General features: G+C 39.4%; 1 protein-coding gene across 1 annotated transcript in view; it reads right to left on the bottom strand.

Moving 5' to 3' along the window:
- Positions 1–14,927: 14,927 nt before the first annotated feature.
- Positions 14,928–17,223, bottom strand: part of ACE2 (angiotensin converting enzyme 2) — a 366,082-nt gene continuing 363,786 nt past the window's right edge. The window contains exon 18 of the mRNA XM_044072791.1: positions 14,928–15,338. Coding sequence (XP_043928726.1) covers positions 15,143–15,338 — 196 coding nt within the window. The 3' untranslated portion in view covers positions 14,928–15,142. The remainder of the gene's footprint in view (positions 15,339–17,223) is intronic.

Below are 17,223 nucleotides of genomic sequence, written 5' to 3'. Positions count from 1 at the left end.
TGTATTGGCTATTATTTTTTTACTGCTAGCCAGAAGATTATGTATGTGACCCCATTTCCCAGATAGAAGATTTTATGCATATATTCCCACAGAGAGAGAGAGAGAGAGTGAGAGATGCATGTTCACTGATAAAACTATATACATGCACTGACATTGCCCCTGACAAGACAGGTCTATCAAAAGATACACGCATTTATTCACCTCACACTGCACCTTTACATCAATTCATTAAAGATATGCTTAGATTATTCAAGGAAACCCAAATAAAACTGTAACAGACACAAGAAGAACATTTATACTTCTCACAGATTTAAAACGTGAATGGTGACTTTACTGTATAAAATATCACAGACACTAGTTATGGCCACTTGCACCCACTCCTTCATAATCAAGTATATCCATTTTGATAAGGTATAGGTTCATAGGTTGATAGATATTTACTAGGCTAACAACCACAAGGGCCCTTTTAAGCCATGCATCCCAAATCTCTGACAAGTTCTGGTACCCTTGATAAGTGTAAGCAGAGGATTGGGAGGTGAAATATTTACAAGTACTGATCTGGGAGATGAACCATTTACAGGATGCCTGTGTCCATTAGAGAGATAGGTGCCAAACCAGGGATGAATTTCCTGTTCCCCATCCAATTGTCTAAGTTACACTTGAACTAGGTTAGGGAGGGACTCTGTTCACATAGATTGGGAGCCTGTTCCAGCGAAGGTGTAGCCTCTGGATACATATCTGCCTCTCTAGCAGGTCCTTTTTATATCACAGGCAAGGTTTAAGTCTTTAGAATGGGTAATTCCGGTGCTGTTTGTTCTGCAGATATGCAGGAGTTCCATCAGAGTGGGGTCTGACAATGCCTTTTATGCCAGGCATACTGTAGACGTCCCCTCAATAGCCTGTAAGAGACAGAAAACAAGGATAGGGCCTTGAGGCAGTCTGCACATGACATGTTACTTATGCCCTCTATTCTTTTAGTGAGGAACTTCTGTGGACATTCCATTCAATGGATATGCCTGGTTAAGTACATACCAAAGAAGGCATTGTACTCAATGATAGGTCTGATGAATTCCAAATAGAGTGGAACAATGACTTCCTTGGAGCTAGATGCTATATCTTTGTTAATATGTTGTGCAACATAGAATGATTTCCTCACTACTGTAGACACATGATGGTCAAAGCTAGATTACTGTCTATGTATGTCCCCAAGTCCCTGACTACTGGGTCAGATCTTAGGGGTGTGTTGTCAATGTGATAGTTACCAGGGGTGGATTACTTCCTGAAGGATACTATTATTCATTTCTTGGCCTTGAGTTTATTCCATAGCTCTGGCACCAGTTGTTTGTCTGTGTCAGCCCTTCCTGGAGAACAATTTTGCTGGTAGGCAATTCATCATCTGCAAATTTAGTCATCCAGAGGCCATTGGCATTGGCCTTCATTTTAGAGAAGTAAATTTCAAAAAGAGCGATCCCAAGACTGATCTCTGAGGAAATCCACTTGTGAATGTCCTCTTTATAGAGGTGGACTCCCCAATTCTAACTTCCTGGGCCCTGCCTGTGAGCCAGCTGGCTATCCACCGAGCTACATAAGGGTGTGTACCTCACCTCTTAAGTTTGTCAACAATGCCTGAGTTGGGTACTGGGTCAAATGCATTGGCCAGGTCAAGATAGGCAGTGTGAACCATTTTGCTGCCCTCATCCATTGCTTTCCTGACCATCTCAAAGAAGTCCACCAGAATGAGTAGGCATGACCTGCCCTTGATGAAACCAAACTGGGTTGGGTCCAGTGTCTGGAAGTTTCCTATGTCATTACTGATCATGCCCATGATAACTCTTTCCATGGCTTTGCATATTAAACTAGTGAGACTTACGGGTCTGTAGAGGATGCACTGTTGTGCAAAGTCATGACTGTTGCTGTTCTCCATTCATGAGGCATGAAGCCTGTTTGGAGGCTACAGTTAAACAGCAATTCCAGAGGGCCTGCTAGATCATGTTTTATGCTATTTAGAAGGCATCCCAGTGTTCTTGGCCTTACAGAGAGCATTAAGAACCTGTTTCCTAGTGATATCAGGGGGTATATTTGATGGCATTTCCTGAGGGAAGGTTGATGGTGAGAGACAGGTAAAGTTGGAGATGAATTTGTCAGCCAGTAGGTTTACTATATGTTCTGGCTCAATACAGCTGTCTCCATTTGCAATGGACTCTGCACACAATTGTGTGCTGCCTTTGAGGTTGCAGACATAGCTAAAGAATGCCTTGTGGTTGTCCTTGGTCTGCAGGCCAAATTTACTTCAAATTTAGCTTTAGTAGACTTTCTTTGTCCTCTGAGTTGTTTGTTTAGTTTGATGAGAGTGCTTTTATCCTGCTAGGTGTTGCACCTCCTAATTTTTGCCATGATTTTCTTGATTGTGTAATACAGCCTATTAATGTCGTGATTCCACCTGGGTGGCATGCTTTTTGAGTTAGTTCTGTACATCTTCCTCAGGGGTAGAGCTGCATCTTTGCAGCTATTAACATGCTTGTATAAGGTTTCTGTTAACAGGTCTGTGTAGGCACCAATATTTTCAGGGTTTATGGGGGCTTGAAATTGTCAGGTTATCACTTAACAGTAGGAAGTTATCCTTAGAGTAGTTCCTGAATATTCCAGGATTAGCTGGGGTGCCCAGTTTTATTTTTACTTCAAAGGAGACCATTTTGTGGTCTGACCTTACCAGGGAAGGCATTATAGTAGGGGGTGCGCAGCACTCTCCCATATTAGTGAGGACCATATCCAGTATGTTTGTACCCCTTGTTGGTGTATTGACAATCTGATCCAGGGAGTTTGTGTTTACAAAATCCAAGAATTTCTGTGCCTGTACGTTTGGTGTCATATATAATTCCCAGTTAATAGTAGGGTAATTAGTCACCCATGAATATGGTATTGGGTTGAATGGTGCATATTTCCAGTACATTTAAATACATTGTATGGGTTTCCTGGGTCATACTGGGGACCTATAGCTTTCAAGGAAGTAGTATTGGATTTTGCCTACACATACATACATACATACATACATACATACATACATACAAATATTTTAAGCATGGGCATTAATGCCTTTCTAGCTTGCCAACATACCAAAAAACTTGTTAACATAATAAGTGTCCAGGCTGTTCTTAAAAATATCTAAACTAGTACTCACTTTAATGTAATTTGGTAGTCTGTTCCATGCATCAGCTGCTCTCTCAGTCAACCAATTAGTACACTTCTCATTCCTATAGAATCCTCTACATAGGTTGTCTGATGATTTTCTACTACTTTATGATAACCTGGTCGTCCCTAAATGCTCTATATACCTGAATAAGATTACCTCTTAGATATCTATAAGAGACACTGTACAAGTTCAGATATTTTAGTTTTTCATAATAACTTAAATTTTCACATTCATGGATGCCCTTGGTATATTTAGGCTGTACTCTTTCCAGCTTACTCATACTTGTTTTCTTTTGTTTCCATATCAAGTTTGGGTCTAATGTAACTAACAAACAATTACTTCATCACTTCTGATTTCCTAGACTTTATAAATCTTTTTATACAACCTATAGTTCTATAACTATCATTAACCAATTGGTTGATATGATTAGAAAAACCCATGGCTGGATCTACCCATATTCCCAGGTACTTAATGAATCTGCAATTTCAATCACTGTGTGCTGTATTAAATATTTACAATTCAATTTATATATCACTAATCTCTTATGCTTAGTTTTTAATGTATTTATCAGCATATTATCATATTATTCTCCTGTGCCCAAATGGTCAATTTAGTCAAGTTCTTTTGCAGACATGCCTTATCTGTAACACATGTAATCAGTTTTACCAGTTTCAGGTCATCTGCATATAGAATGTAGAACACCTCAGATGAAAACGTTAGGTCTGAAAGATACGATCTAAACAAGTAAGGGCCTAAGACAGAGCCCTGTGGGACACCCTGACTGTAACCAAGAATTTCACCTGTCCGTTTGCTATATAATACTTGTCATGTCCTACTTGTAAGCCATGCAGCTATCCATCTTATATATAAATTACATGACAGCACAATTTTTCATTCATAGCTGTTATTATATTGTTATAGAACATTGTATTACAGGTGGTAATATATCTATTTTTAACACGTGCATGCTGATATATGGTTTCAGGTCCCAACCTATCCAATTCTGATAATAATTTTTCCAATATTACCTTCTCCATTATTTTTGTACAACATGATTTGGCTGGTTCCTGTTTCTCTGCCTTACATAGCCAGTGTTTAAACCAGTTTGTGCTTGTTTGCTCAAAGCTGCAGTGAGTTAGGCCTTCTGCCCTTGCTCTGCTGTTTTCCAAAAACCTGCCGTGAGACTACAAATGATTAGTGCTTATTTTCAGCTGTTTTCTGTACTTCTGATTAACTAAAACAATATTTGCTGCATATCTGTTTAAATCGTACAACTGTTTTTTAGGCTTAGTGAATTCAGTCCTTACCTCTGTTCTGATCTTGTATCCCCGCCCACTGTTGCTGTGGTCTTAAAGCTTGGTGGCTTTTGAGTTGCCCCCCTCTACTATAAATTTGATATTGGACACTCCTCCTAGTCCCATTGCATCAGCTCATTCTACTGAGTACAGTGAGATCAGTTGTGAAGGGCCACCCCTTTAGCTTCTTACTCTTGAATTATCTTCTGTCTCTTCACTTTCTACTTAAAAATTGTGAGTCTTTTTCATTTTGCTGCTTGTACTTAGGTGTTCAACTGCATTTAGTTTGCAGCATTTGTTACTGCTTGTCAGTAGCCTGATTAAACTGATGACAGTATTCTACTGAATTGCTGCTTTTTTGAGCTGTTTTTTTACTGTTGTGATTGTGAGCTAATTTATTACATTTGCACTGTTTTAAAGCAATTTACTGATTAACTGAATTTCATTACTGCTTAACTGCATTTCGTTGCTATGTACTGCAATTCATTACTGTTTGACTGCATTTTACTGCATTTCATTACTGTTTAACTGTAATTTTCATACTGCGAGTTCTGTTTTTATCTGTAAGTGGTTAATCTGTGCTTTTTTGTGAGTGTTGCTGTGTTCTTAATCCTTAAATTGAGTAGCATAGTCAGGATACAGGTTTGCTGCATCCAGTGCTGTTTGTTTTTGCCTTCTGTGTTTCTGGCAGCCATCTTGTGTTTGCCTTCTGTATTTCTGACAGACATCTTGTGCTGGTAGGGGCCTATCTCCTCTGCTAGTGAGAGAAGCAGTGCTGCCTGGACCTTGTTTGGCACAAGATGATTGGTAAAGAAAGCAGAGATGAGCAGGATTGGCTAGATTTCTGTGTTACTAGAATCTTCTATTTTTTGTGGTATTTAAACCCTGCGTTTGAGCTGGTTTGGGCTTGTTTGCACATCATGCACCACAGTTGCACTGTTTGTAACCCTTTGTGAGGCATTTCAGCTACAAATTTTCCCATAGTAGCACTTTTGTAATCACCTAATGGTGCTCCTCTTAGATCTTCCAACCTTTATCCTCGCAGCTCTCTCTGGCCTCTCTCCCTCAGATTCTGACAAATATGGATGGACAATTTCCTTCTGTTTCTCCTACCAGTCTGGTTAATATGGGCATCTTGAGACAGTGTAGCAACTGTGTCATGTACATGGACAACCCTATACTACTATCACCTAGGAACACAATTTGTGAGAGATGAAATTACGTTAAATACCTAGAGTCTATTCGCAGTCACTCACATGCCAGTATATCTGACACTGAGAAGGTTGTCGATACAAACACCACACCTCAAACACCACCCACACCTACACAACACACACCTTCATATGCAAAGGTTCTCAACAAAAACATACCCAAACAAAAGAGATCTTCGAGGCAAAAACACATGCGAACTCCATTGCCCACCACACATAATCCACACACCTGTATCTCACAGCCATTAAGGGCTAAACATAAATCCAACATATTAGTCATAGGAGGCTCCATTGTGAGACACACAGATTCATCCCTCACCAGGCTGGATAAGGAGAAAGTTATGGTTAGTTGTTTGTCAGGTGCCAGAATCTGCCATATCACCCATGCACTCAAGTCTTTCAACAACAGGTACTGTTATGACTCTGTCATAGTCCATGTTGGTATGAATGATTTCAGATGTACCTCCCTGGACTATATGAAGAGAGACATGATCGAGCTTTCTGAAAAATGCACTCCTCCTAGTACTCAAACCAATGAAGAACTGCAAAAGATACTGGTCCAAACAGTACAAAAGACTGAAGAATATAGAGTACAACCTTTTAGTTAAATGCTTTCATCTTAAGACTTCCTCAGAACTTAATACAAACAACTTGTTTTATTAGTTTTCTGAACATGTACAGGTATGTTCCTAGCCTTAAGCAGCATTCTACCATCACCCAGAATGATGCCTCAATACAAAAAGGAAATGACTGACTTTAACAATTGGCTTAGTTTCTGGTGTCATTCCAAGGGTATCCAGAACCTGACAGCCTGAGAAGACATGATCGACAGACCATGATGCTTTGCCAGAGATGGACTGCAGTCTGTCTCCTTTGGGCTTCAGGCTTCTGGCAAAGGCTCTTGCCTCCACCATAGAGACTTTGTTAGGCAATGCCATGAGATCAAAACTACCAACAAGAAAATCTCATCAAAATGCAAATTAAAGGTCATGCTTCTAAATTGTAGGAGTCTAAACATGAAACTGCACTCATTGCAAGCATTCTTAACCCTTGACATTTTTCCAGTCACAGAAACCTGACTCAAAGCTGTGGAGAGCACCCCAGCCATACCAGGTTACTCATCCTATCATACATTCAGACCCCAAACCATGGACAACAAAGCAAAATAAGGTGGTGTTGCAATATATATATATAGAAGACAAACAAACCTCAGGCTGGTCAAAGAGTATGATGTACAGGAGACACTCCAGGTGCAGTTAACTGTTGGTAAGACTCCTGAACTTTGACTCAAGATGACCACTCTACCTATCTGGACCTCTTTGAATCTACCAAGATTCATCCCTTTACCCTGATCCTGGGCAACTTTAACTATCCAACCATAGACTGGAAGAGCTACTCATGCCAAAACACAAATGCTCAGAGATTCCTTGATTTTGTCAATGCAAATGCCTTGGACCAGCTGGGCAACACCCACGCAAGAGGTGATAATATCCTGGACTTGGTATTAACCAACATGAGTAACCACTGCAGCATCTCTGCATCTATACAGTATCATCCTCTCTGGTAAGATCAGACCACAAAGCGGTCACTTTCAAAGTCGCCATCTACCTGACACCTCCCTAGCTAGGGTCAAACAAAAAAAACTTCCCTAAAGCTAATTACAACCTTCTGAGGGAAGGTATAAACAGCTTCACAGCCACCTCCCTCTCCATAGGAACTGGCACGTATGTCCAAACCTACACCAAAGTACTGTAAGAGCATTTATATAGCTGCATGGAATCAGGAATACCTAACAGGACAAAAATCCTCCTCCTCAAGGAAGAGTAAACCTGTCTGGTGGACATATGCAATAATTAATCTTTATAATAAAAGGGAAAAACTGCTGTCTAGGACCAAGAAGGAGCAGATGGCTAACTGAAAGCAATCTCTCCTTAGTCTGAACAAGCAAATAAGAGCACTAGTGAAATCCTCCAAAGCAAACTTCGAGTCCAAACTGGCCACATCTACTAAAGACAATCATAAGACTTTCTTCACAATTGTCCACAGTCTCAAAGGAAGCACCCAGATCTGCTCAGAACTGGTGGTCAAGGACACCACACACACAAACGCTGTAGATATAGCCAACCTGCTGGCAGACATGTTCAGTGAAAACTTCACCCCTCTGTCCCCCCATCAGTAAACCAGGACATCCCCAACACCTGCCCCCCTCCCCTTATATCTACAGAGCAAGTCATCACTGCCCTGTCAAAGGCAAAAAAATACAGCCTCCATGGGACCTGATAACATCCCAGGCTACATTTTACATGAACTCTGGCAGGAACTTGCAGCACCATTAGGCATCTTATTCAACCAAAGCCTGAGTAATGGCTTCATCAAGCTGAGTGGAAGACAGCCACTGTTATCCCTTTGCACAAAGGTGGAGCGTCCACCGATCCAGGAAATTATAGACCCATCAGCCTAACTAGTCTGATCTACAAGGCCATGGAATGGATTATCATGGACCATTAACAAGGATATTGGCAACCTCCAAAAACTTGATCCCACACAGTTTGGTTTCATCAAGGGGAGGTCATGCCTGTTAAATTTGGTCAACTTCATTGAGACAGTCACCAAAGCCATGCACAAGGGGAAGACAGTGCAGACTGTCTACCTTGACCTGACCAAAGTCTTCAATACTATTTCCCATTTGGGTATAATAGATAAACTCTCTCATCTAGGCATCAAGCCTTATATTACCAGATGGATAGCAAATGGGCTCACTGATAGAACACACCTAGTCAAAATAAGGGAAGCCACCTGAAGCAGTAAACCCATAATGAGTGATGCATCCCAGGGATCGGTTTTGGGGCCTTTGTTGTTTTGGATATACTTTTCTGAGGTGAGACCAAAACCAGTGGCCTATGGATGACCAAGTTTGCAGATGACTGCAAGCTGGGTGCTGTCATCAATTCCCTTAGTGATGTGGACATCCTCCAAGAGGGTCTCACCTAAACAAATGACTGGTGCCAGAAACATGGCCTCAAACTGAATGCCAAAAAATGCATAATCATCCCCTTTGGGGAGAGTGATGTCCCCACAAATTATCACATAAATAACAAGGTCCTAAGCATGCAATCAGTTGTGAGGGACTTGGGCACCCTGGGTGACAGCAAACTGACTTTTGACCACCATATTGCCTCTGTTGTACAGAAAGCTTTCTGCATGGTCCACCTCATTAGTAAGGGTATCTCATCAAGGGACAAGGAGGTCATAACATCTCTTTATTCTTCCCTTATAAGACCCATTATTAGTACAATGCCCTTTTTGGCATGTACCTCACAAAGTACATGCAGCAGCTGGAGAGACCACAAAGGTTCCACACCAGGAGAATCCAGGGCTTCAAACCTCTACCCTACAGAGATAGGCTAAAAGCCCTATCCCTCTACTCAGTCTCATACAGACTCCTCAGAGGGGACCTCTGTCTTGCATACAAAGCAATCTCTGACCCCTCCTTGATGGGACTGCTGCATATCCGCAAGTCAAGCTCCACTCGAGTAACTCACACACAAGACCTCATGCTGGTCTGTGACATCAATAGGACTTGTTGGCGGGACAGATTTGTGTCCCAAAGTCTCTTCCTTCTGTGGAATAGACCCCCTCTCCATGTCAAGCAGAGTATCTCATTAACACTTTTTAAGCACAATCTGGATAACTGGATGGGGAACAGAAAATACACCCCTGGGATTCTGCCAGCGTCAGTGCTGGACAGGGGTATTGGGTGCTGACTTGTTGGAACATGGGCTAAATATTTGGCTAGGCTTGTAAGGGCCTTAGGGCCAATAGCCTAGTAACTTCCTATGATCCTATGATCCTATAAACATGAAAGTAGACTTAAGGGTCTATATGACTCTGGGTTTGTCCTACTCCCCTTTCCCTTAAAGACAGGTTTAATAAGTGCATGTCTCCAATCTTGAGGAATCTCCCCATATTTATTTGACCTAGTTAATAATAGTTGTTGAAGTGTTCTCAGGTCATTATTACTAATTCTGTCTCCTCCCTGTGCTTTGTTTGGATCCAGTTTGCACAGTTCTTTTTCAATATAATCTAATTTGATTCCAGTATCTGAGTTTACCTGGATGTCACTAGGACAACTTATGACCACCTTTGCGGATGATTGGGGATTTGAACATGGAGAAGCTCACGTGCATTGTCCTTTTTGACCAGCCTTGAGGTATATTGATTTTTGATGTAAATCAAGACACCTCCACCCTTAGTCCCTGTCTGTGTAGTAGCTGGTCTAAATGTGTGGAAGGCCTTATAACCTTGCACTGTCTGTATGCTCTCCATGGCTTTAAACCGTGCTTCAGTGACCACACAGACATCGGTATTCTCTAAGGTGAAGAGAGCATCTAAGGAGTGTAGTTTTTTGTTTAGACTCCTAGCATTGAGCAGTAAAACATTAAGATTTTCTTGGTTTTGATTTGCTATGTTGGAAGTACTTTCAATTTGGCATTGTCTAAAAAGGCACCATTGGAAGGACAATGTTTTAGTTAATATTCAAAAGCCTAGAGAGGAGAAGTGCAGACCATCCCTAGCAAAGCAACATGGTCTGTTGACCATCTCCTTCCATGCTGACAAATATTTCACTTCCTTAGAATGACACCAGAAACTAAGCCAATTATTAAAGTCAGTCATCTTTTGTTCATATTGTGGCATCATAAAGGAGAAGGTAAAATGCTGCTCAGTGATAGGCTCATACCAGTCTGGGACTCATATTCAGAGAGCTCCATAATGTCTCTCTTCATATAGTCTAGGGAGGTATGTCTCAGGTCATTTACACCCACATGGACTATGACTGAGTCATACTGGTTTTTGTGGTCCAATGACCTGAGTGACTGCATGATGTGGTGGATCCTGGCCCCTGAAAAGTTACTGACCATCACTTCCCCTTACTCAGGCTGGTGAGGGGGACATCAGTGTGTCTCACAACAAAGTCTCTAATGACTAGAATGTTGAATTTTGTGGCTTGCCTTATCGGCTTAGAAGTAGAGGTTCCATGAGATGTAGATGTATGTGTTGATGTGAGTGTTGCATTGAAAGAGTGCATTTGGGGTTGCTGAAGGTGCGTGTTATGTGCACTTCGTTTGTGAGGCCTTTGGGGTTTAAGAAGGTATACCTACTTTGATTGTGAAGGGGTGATATAAAATGAGCATAGACAAAAACCATGATTGCAGTCTATTCACACATATCCAACCCCCAATGCACTCACAGAAATGTACACACACACACACACACACACACACACACACACACACACACACACACACACACACACATACATACACAACACTGCCCCTGCCAAAACAGGCCAATGACTGTCAAACTGTGATTAAACAACAAGAGGGGTGAGTTACTTTTATCCACAAAGCTTCTTTATAACTAGAAAATACAGCCACATTACTGATTGTGCACACCTCCAATATGTAATAATGATAAAATAAAATGACCAGGGCCCTAGAGCTACCTGTGTCACTGCAGAAACTCACAATACCCTTCCCCCACAAGTGCATAGTCCCACTGGCTACTGAAGACTGCAACCAGGTAATGGCTTGAATGCACTGATGTACACAAAGCCCATTCTAAACATGAATATACTTCAATGCTGTACATCCTTCAAGGGACTCTGGCTATATGCATCCTGCTCCTCACAGGACTGGTATTCCTATCCTAGCATAGCAACTTCTTGAAGCACTCAAAACAGCAAACAAACTCAGATCTTCTGGGCTATAGTCAGGGTTTTATCCCTTTGAAATATCTGTGTTGCCATTATTCAAAGTGATTAATGGGTATTTAACCTGATCAAAAGGTACCGGTACACACTAATTATAACCATTTTATTGACTGTGTACACCTAAGATGTCTGATTTTAATCAAACAAAAATAAATAATTGCCATAGCAATGTATTCGGCTTGTTTCATGCAAACACACACACACACACACAGTATTCAAGCCAAGTCGAGCACCACCAAAATATTGAGTTGAACAACATAAAGGTTCTTGTTAAAAAACATTTTATTGTACAATATCAACCTCTTGAAAATTAAAATGATTTGTTGCTGAACATTTGTGTAGCTATCAAACAGCCTGCATAAATACGTTTGATTAAAACTATGAACAATGATTTCTTGTACTGATTACATTGTTCTATCAATAAACTCCAAATTAGATTGACATAACAAATGTCTTCCCATTTTAAATGAAGAAATAGGGATATTTCTCTGACATAGATACAATACAATGTTCTCAGATCTTGACTGTGTATGTAATTCTTTTCTCCAATAACCTGCTTTATCTTGTGCAGGGCTACAAATAGTTTCTGGCACTTGGTGGGTACAAGGAAGCTTGAAACACTCCAGAACCATGACTAAAATCAAATCTCCATTTAAACTTTTACTTTGGAAATACTCTTGGTGTTTCTGGGGTAACTGCAAGCTTGAGCAGACAAAAAAAAACATTTACCATCATCAGTACTTTTCCTTTCTCCAGATGCCACGTGCATGAGTCATTAAGTGGCATGATTTGGGCCTACAATTGTTTTTTTGGGGGTGCAGTAACTCTGAGTTGCCAGGAAGGCTGAAACTTTCTGCAATTGTCTAGTTTGCCCCTATTCTGGCTCTATATGGAATTTCTTTGTCTTTTCGGCTTTTCCGAGTTGCCAGCCTGATGTCCAACCTTAGCGAAGGCACGCCCATTCACATATGTCTTTCGGAGGCCACCCGACCACGGGAAGGACATGCAGACTCCACACAGAAGGCACTCCAGCCATGAATTGAACAGAAGAACCTCTTGCTGTGAGGCAACAACGCTACCACTGTACCACTGCGCTGGCTCTATATGGAATAAGTGAAGAATTTTGTATTGAGGTTAAAGCTGTACATATTATACTTTTATCAAATAATGTCATGTGTCCCAGTTATGTGAAATACTTAGCTTGACCTCAAAATGCAAAGCCCTCTTAGGTGGGACTCCTTCACCATAAATTTAAACAAGGAAGATGGATTAATTAACTGGGAGAATGTATTGTAAAGACAAAGGTGAAACTTTACAGAAGAAAACCTCTCAGCCTTAAAAATTAAATTGATTTTGATATTTACATTGTCTGAGAAGAGGTGACTTTCTTGCCTTTTACTTGAAGAGTATCCAGACTTCGACAAGAAGGTCACCAATGTGATGCTGATGCAAAGGAAAGTAAGCAACAGTATTTTTATACCCAAGCAGACTCCAAAGATTTTTTTCCACAAGTAGATGACAAATGTTGGAGATGTGATGGGGAAGAAAGAGGTAGCTGGAAGTATATGTTTTGGAAGTGTAATGAGTCAGCAGAATTTAAAAATTTCCTGCAGAGTACTCTGTCAGAAATACCAAGTGATCAAATGAGTGTAACTAAGGAAATTATTTTTTGTGCTGGCATACAGGATTTGTATAGCCTAATCAGAGTAAAGTCTTGTTAGGTTTAATTCTGGTGGCTGCCAAAAAAGCAATCAATAAAACATGGAAATCAAAGTCTAAAAAACAACTGTACTTAAAGTGTTGAATACTGTAACAGAGATAAATGAACTGGAAGTGTAATCTTTAAAAAAGGGTAGGAGCAAATTCCATGGAAAAGTGAAAATTGTGGGAAGAATACATGCAGAAAAATGTTTTGGAGAAGGAATGAGGTTTAAGAGAAAGCAGAAACTAAACAATTTATGTAATATTTGGTTATATTATATAGAAGAACATGTGATGTATAATATTTGTAAATGTGAGCTTATTAATATGGTTTCTTTATTTTTATTTAAATGTAATTTTGCCTGTGTCACAAATGTTAATTCAATGAAGGTGTTCTTTAAAAAAACAAAAAAGAATCACCCATCAAATTACAATACTGTAGTACTTTGATGTTGTCTTGACTGCGTATCAGATTATTTGTCTTACTGAACTATATTTGGGGGCAGGGAGTAAATCAAACTATTTAGAGAGCATACAAAATAATTTCATTAATAAAACTTGAATGTTTCATGATACAAAATACAGAACAGCTATAAACAATGTGCAATAGGGATACATTGCACATATGTCTGTGCTATTGTGTGAGCACTGCAATAATTACTTTCTTATATTGGTTACCGAAGCAGAAAACTAATATTTGTGGTGCAGAATAAGCAAGCAGCAGTCATAATGTGGAATTGCTTACTTCATTCAGAGTAAATGGAATTAATGATGACATCATCAAAAAGCAAACAATGTCATCCTGGTACAAGCTAAAACGTAAGTTTTTACTTAGAGCACAAACCTGCATTAAATATTATAGTTAATATTTCCACTGGACATGTTTGTTTTTCACTTATTTAATTGTGTTATACAATTTATCATTGTCTTTCTGCACTGAGGATAACATGCATTTATCTGCATAGTTAATATCTCAGAGCAACCAGCATTCACCAAGAACAGTACATTGGATAAAATGAAGTAATGTAATACTGATGTAATTATTTCCTACAGAAAATGCTACCTGATTTGGGGAAAAAGTAAATCTCACAGATACAGTTGGAATGAAACACGATCGTCCTCATTGCTACTTCCATGACAAGGCTGTGATAAATTTACAGTGCCTATACAGGTAGGGCTGATCAGTGAGCATCTGTCTTTTCAAAAATCCAGTAGGAACATACTATGCTCTGTTACTTGAATCTTGTGTGGTGTACGAGACATATCTAAACATATTTGTTCTTTAAAACATACGAGACAAATCTAAACATATTTGTTCTTTAAAACAAAGTGTAGGGAACAGCTAGACCCAGGAGACAAGCATGCTTTTCAATTAAGAATTGTGGATTTCTATTCAGTTTTCAACATTTCAGAGTTATGATATAACCAAAATTCTACCCTGCCATTATGAGCCACAATGTTCTCAACTGTAATTTTACACACACTGAAATTAATAAATTAATTGAAACTGTAGGAATCCAAAGAGAACCATCCAGCAGGGACACAGAGATAATCCAGATTTGCATTTATTTACATTGTATGCAACCTTATATGAAATATTGTAGCAATTAAAGCATTCATCAGTGCTTTTACAAATGTTCTAGATTTTATTTTTTCCATGGAAAATTGCTATTGGTATTACTATATAATTTGCAACTATGTTCATCAGTATACATTTTGTATCTAGCACTCCTGAATATCCTCAGTTAGCAACGAAAGTGTTGTAAGAAATAACAGCACTGATTACATTATTATAGCTTTACCTTAAACATGGGCTTTGTACAAACAAGTTATGCTGCACATTCAGCTACATAAATACTTATAGGTAGTGTTTATTGCACAGTAAATAGACTTTAGCAAACACATAAGTCCTGATTAAACCAAAATGTATGTTAGGCAGGGAATGCTATGAACATTTGTCTATAGCTTTCACTTTTTAAAAAGATGTCTGTGTATCCTCCACCTGTGCTATAGCAGGAATATGCATATCTTCCACCTTGGTGGAAACAGCAGGTTCATACTCATTCTCTTTAGTGAATGCAAGATTGCTAATTCCATTTTCCATTTTCAGTTCTTCATATGGATTAGAACTTTTTTCTTCTGTCGTCTCTGCTGCTGATGCCTTCTTTTTCCTGTCAAAGTAAAACTTGTTTATTAAGAAGTACATCAGAGGATGCATAAAGTCAGACAATTAGACTATGGACTTTAAGTAAGATAAACGGATTATGTTTTAATGATGTACTCTGCAGCATCAGCCATAATTGAGTCACAGTTGTTTCTATAACCTTCTCCAGCACCCATCTTAATTTCTGCTCCACAGACGTCTGTTGGAAGGGGGTGAGTTCTTTTTGCTCTTTTGCAAACAGGGGAACTTTTCTGCCCAAACATGAGTGATGAACACCAGCTATAAAAATCCATTCTAAGCCAGAAATATACCATACAATGTCCCTTCTTCGTTCAGGTATCATTAAGCTTTAAAGTAAATTCTCTGAAGTCTCCAGCTCTACTCAGTCGCTTACCGCTTGCTCAGAGGTGACCTTTGCCTAACATACAAGGCCATGTCAAACCCAGATTTGATGAATATGCTTCACCTCAAAAAATCCAGATCCATCAGAGCCACAAGGGCGGGAGACTTAAACCTGGACACGACTATTAATAGGACGTGCTGGAGGGATAGATTCATCACCCAAAGACTCCCTATGCTGTGGAACAAAATCCCGGTACATGTGAGGCAGAGCACCTCACTGGCCTTGTTCAAGAGAAATCTTGACTAATGGATGGGAGATCGCAGATATACCCCAGGGATTACCTCAGTGTCATTGCTCGACAGAGGCACAGCAAAATAATGGGTTTAGTTCCCCGTACTAAAGGGGTGGCGTAAGCCACAAAACGATGGGCTAGGCTTGTAAATGCCCTCGGGCAGAAAGCCTAGTATGAACCTATGAACCTATGAACCTAAATATCTTTGTTTGATTACATGCTACTACCATAACTATGTGGACCTGCTTTAAGTACAAAGTACAGAACACTTAACTGATTACATCCAAGTGACGGCTCCAAATGTACCTGCAGTTAACTCCTACTGACACCTCTAGGTGTCAAATATTCTTTGTTCATATTTGCCTTAATAATTCCAAAACCACACTATGTACAAGGTGTTAAAAAATTCATCTTAAAGCTTACACAATAGCAAACTCAACTGCATTAATATTTGACCTCTGTCTAGTGCAGGTAAATAGATATTAACTACTGTTTTTATGATATTAATTTATACAGGTATAATTTTCACATTTTTTTAAATATCTCAACAACCAAGTAACACAAACAGAACTCCTTAGCCTCATATGAAAACACTGAGATAGATGAATAAAATGCTGCTGGCATTATGTGTGTAACTTGCGTGGTTGCTGAGATATTGTATGTTGTTTACAAAATATTGCAAATATAATGGTTACTATGTTTAGTGTGAGTTATAAAATTCAGTTTAAGACCTAGAACCTAAAGAATACTACCACTATAACAATAGTTTGTGCTGAAGAGTTTGCCATTTATACTTCTTTCATAATCCCTGTGTTTCCAAAGATATGAACATTTGTTTGAAATGTGAGGACATAACTTAATTCTGTCAAAAGGCTTAGGCTACGCCCATTGGAAGTTACAGTGCAAACTTCCTGAGCTCTGTTGGAGTGAATGACTTAATATGCCACCAAAACATAATGCGCCAGTGATGACAGGAATTAAACATGACTGTCAGTGAATATTGAAAGAAAGTTTCAATGTCATGCAACATGGGAATAAAACAGCAAACAAAAACAGGAAAAAGTCAACAAAAAGAGTTGCAAGATATGAGTTTTGTACTTATAAAAGCAACCAGTACATGACAACATGTTCTCTAAGTCTCTAGAATAAGAGGCTGGATATGGGTTTTAGTACTGACTACCAACCTCTATTGTTACTAGTTATTGGTGGAAGTTTAACAAGTCATTTGAAAGTTTAGATCATGTATATGTAACTATG

Source organism: Protopterus annectens, chromosome 5.part1, assembly GCF_019279795.1.
Source record: "Protopterus annectens isolate FY-2018-M chromosome 5.part1, PAN1.0, whole genome shotgun sequence".
NCBI classification, from domain to species: domain Eukaryota; kingdom Metazoa; phylum Chordata; order Ceratodontiformes; family Protopteridae; genus Protopterus; species Protopterus annectens.
Note: the sequence above shows the minus strand (reverse complement) of the source record. Positions and strands in the feature narration are given on the sequence as shown.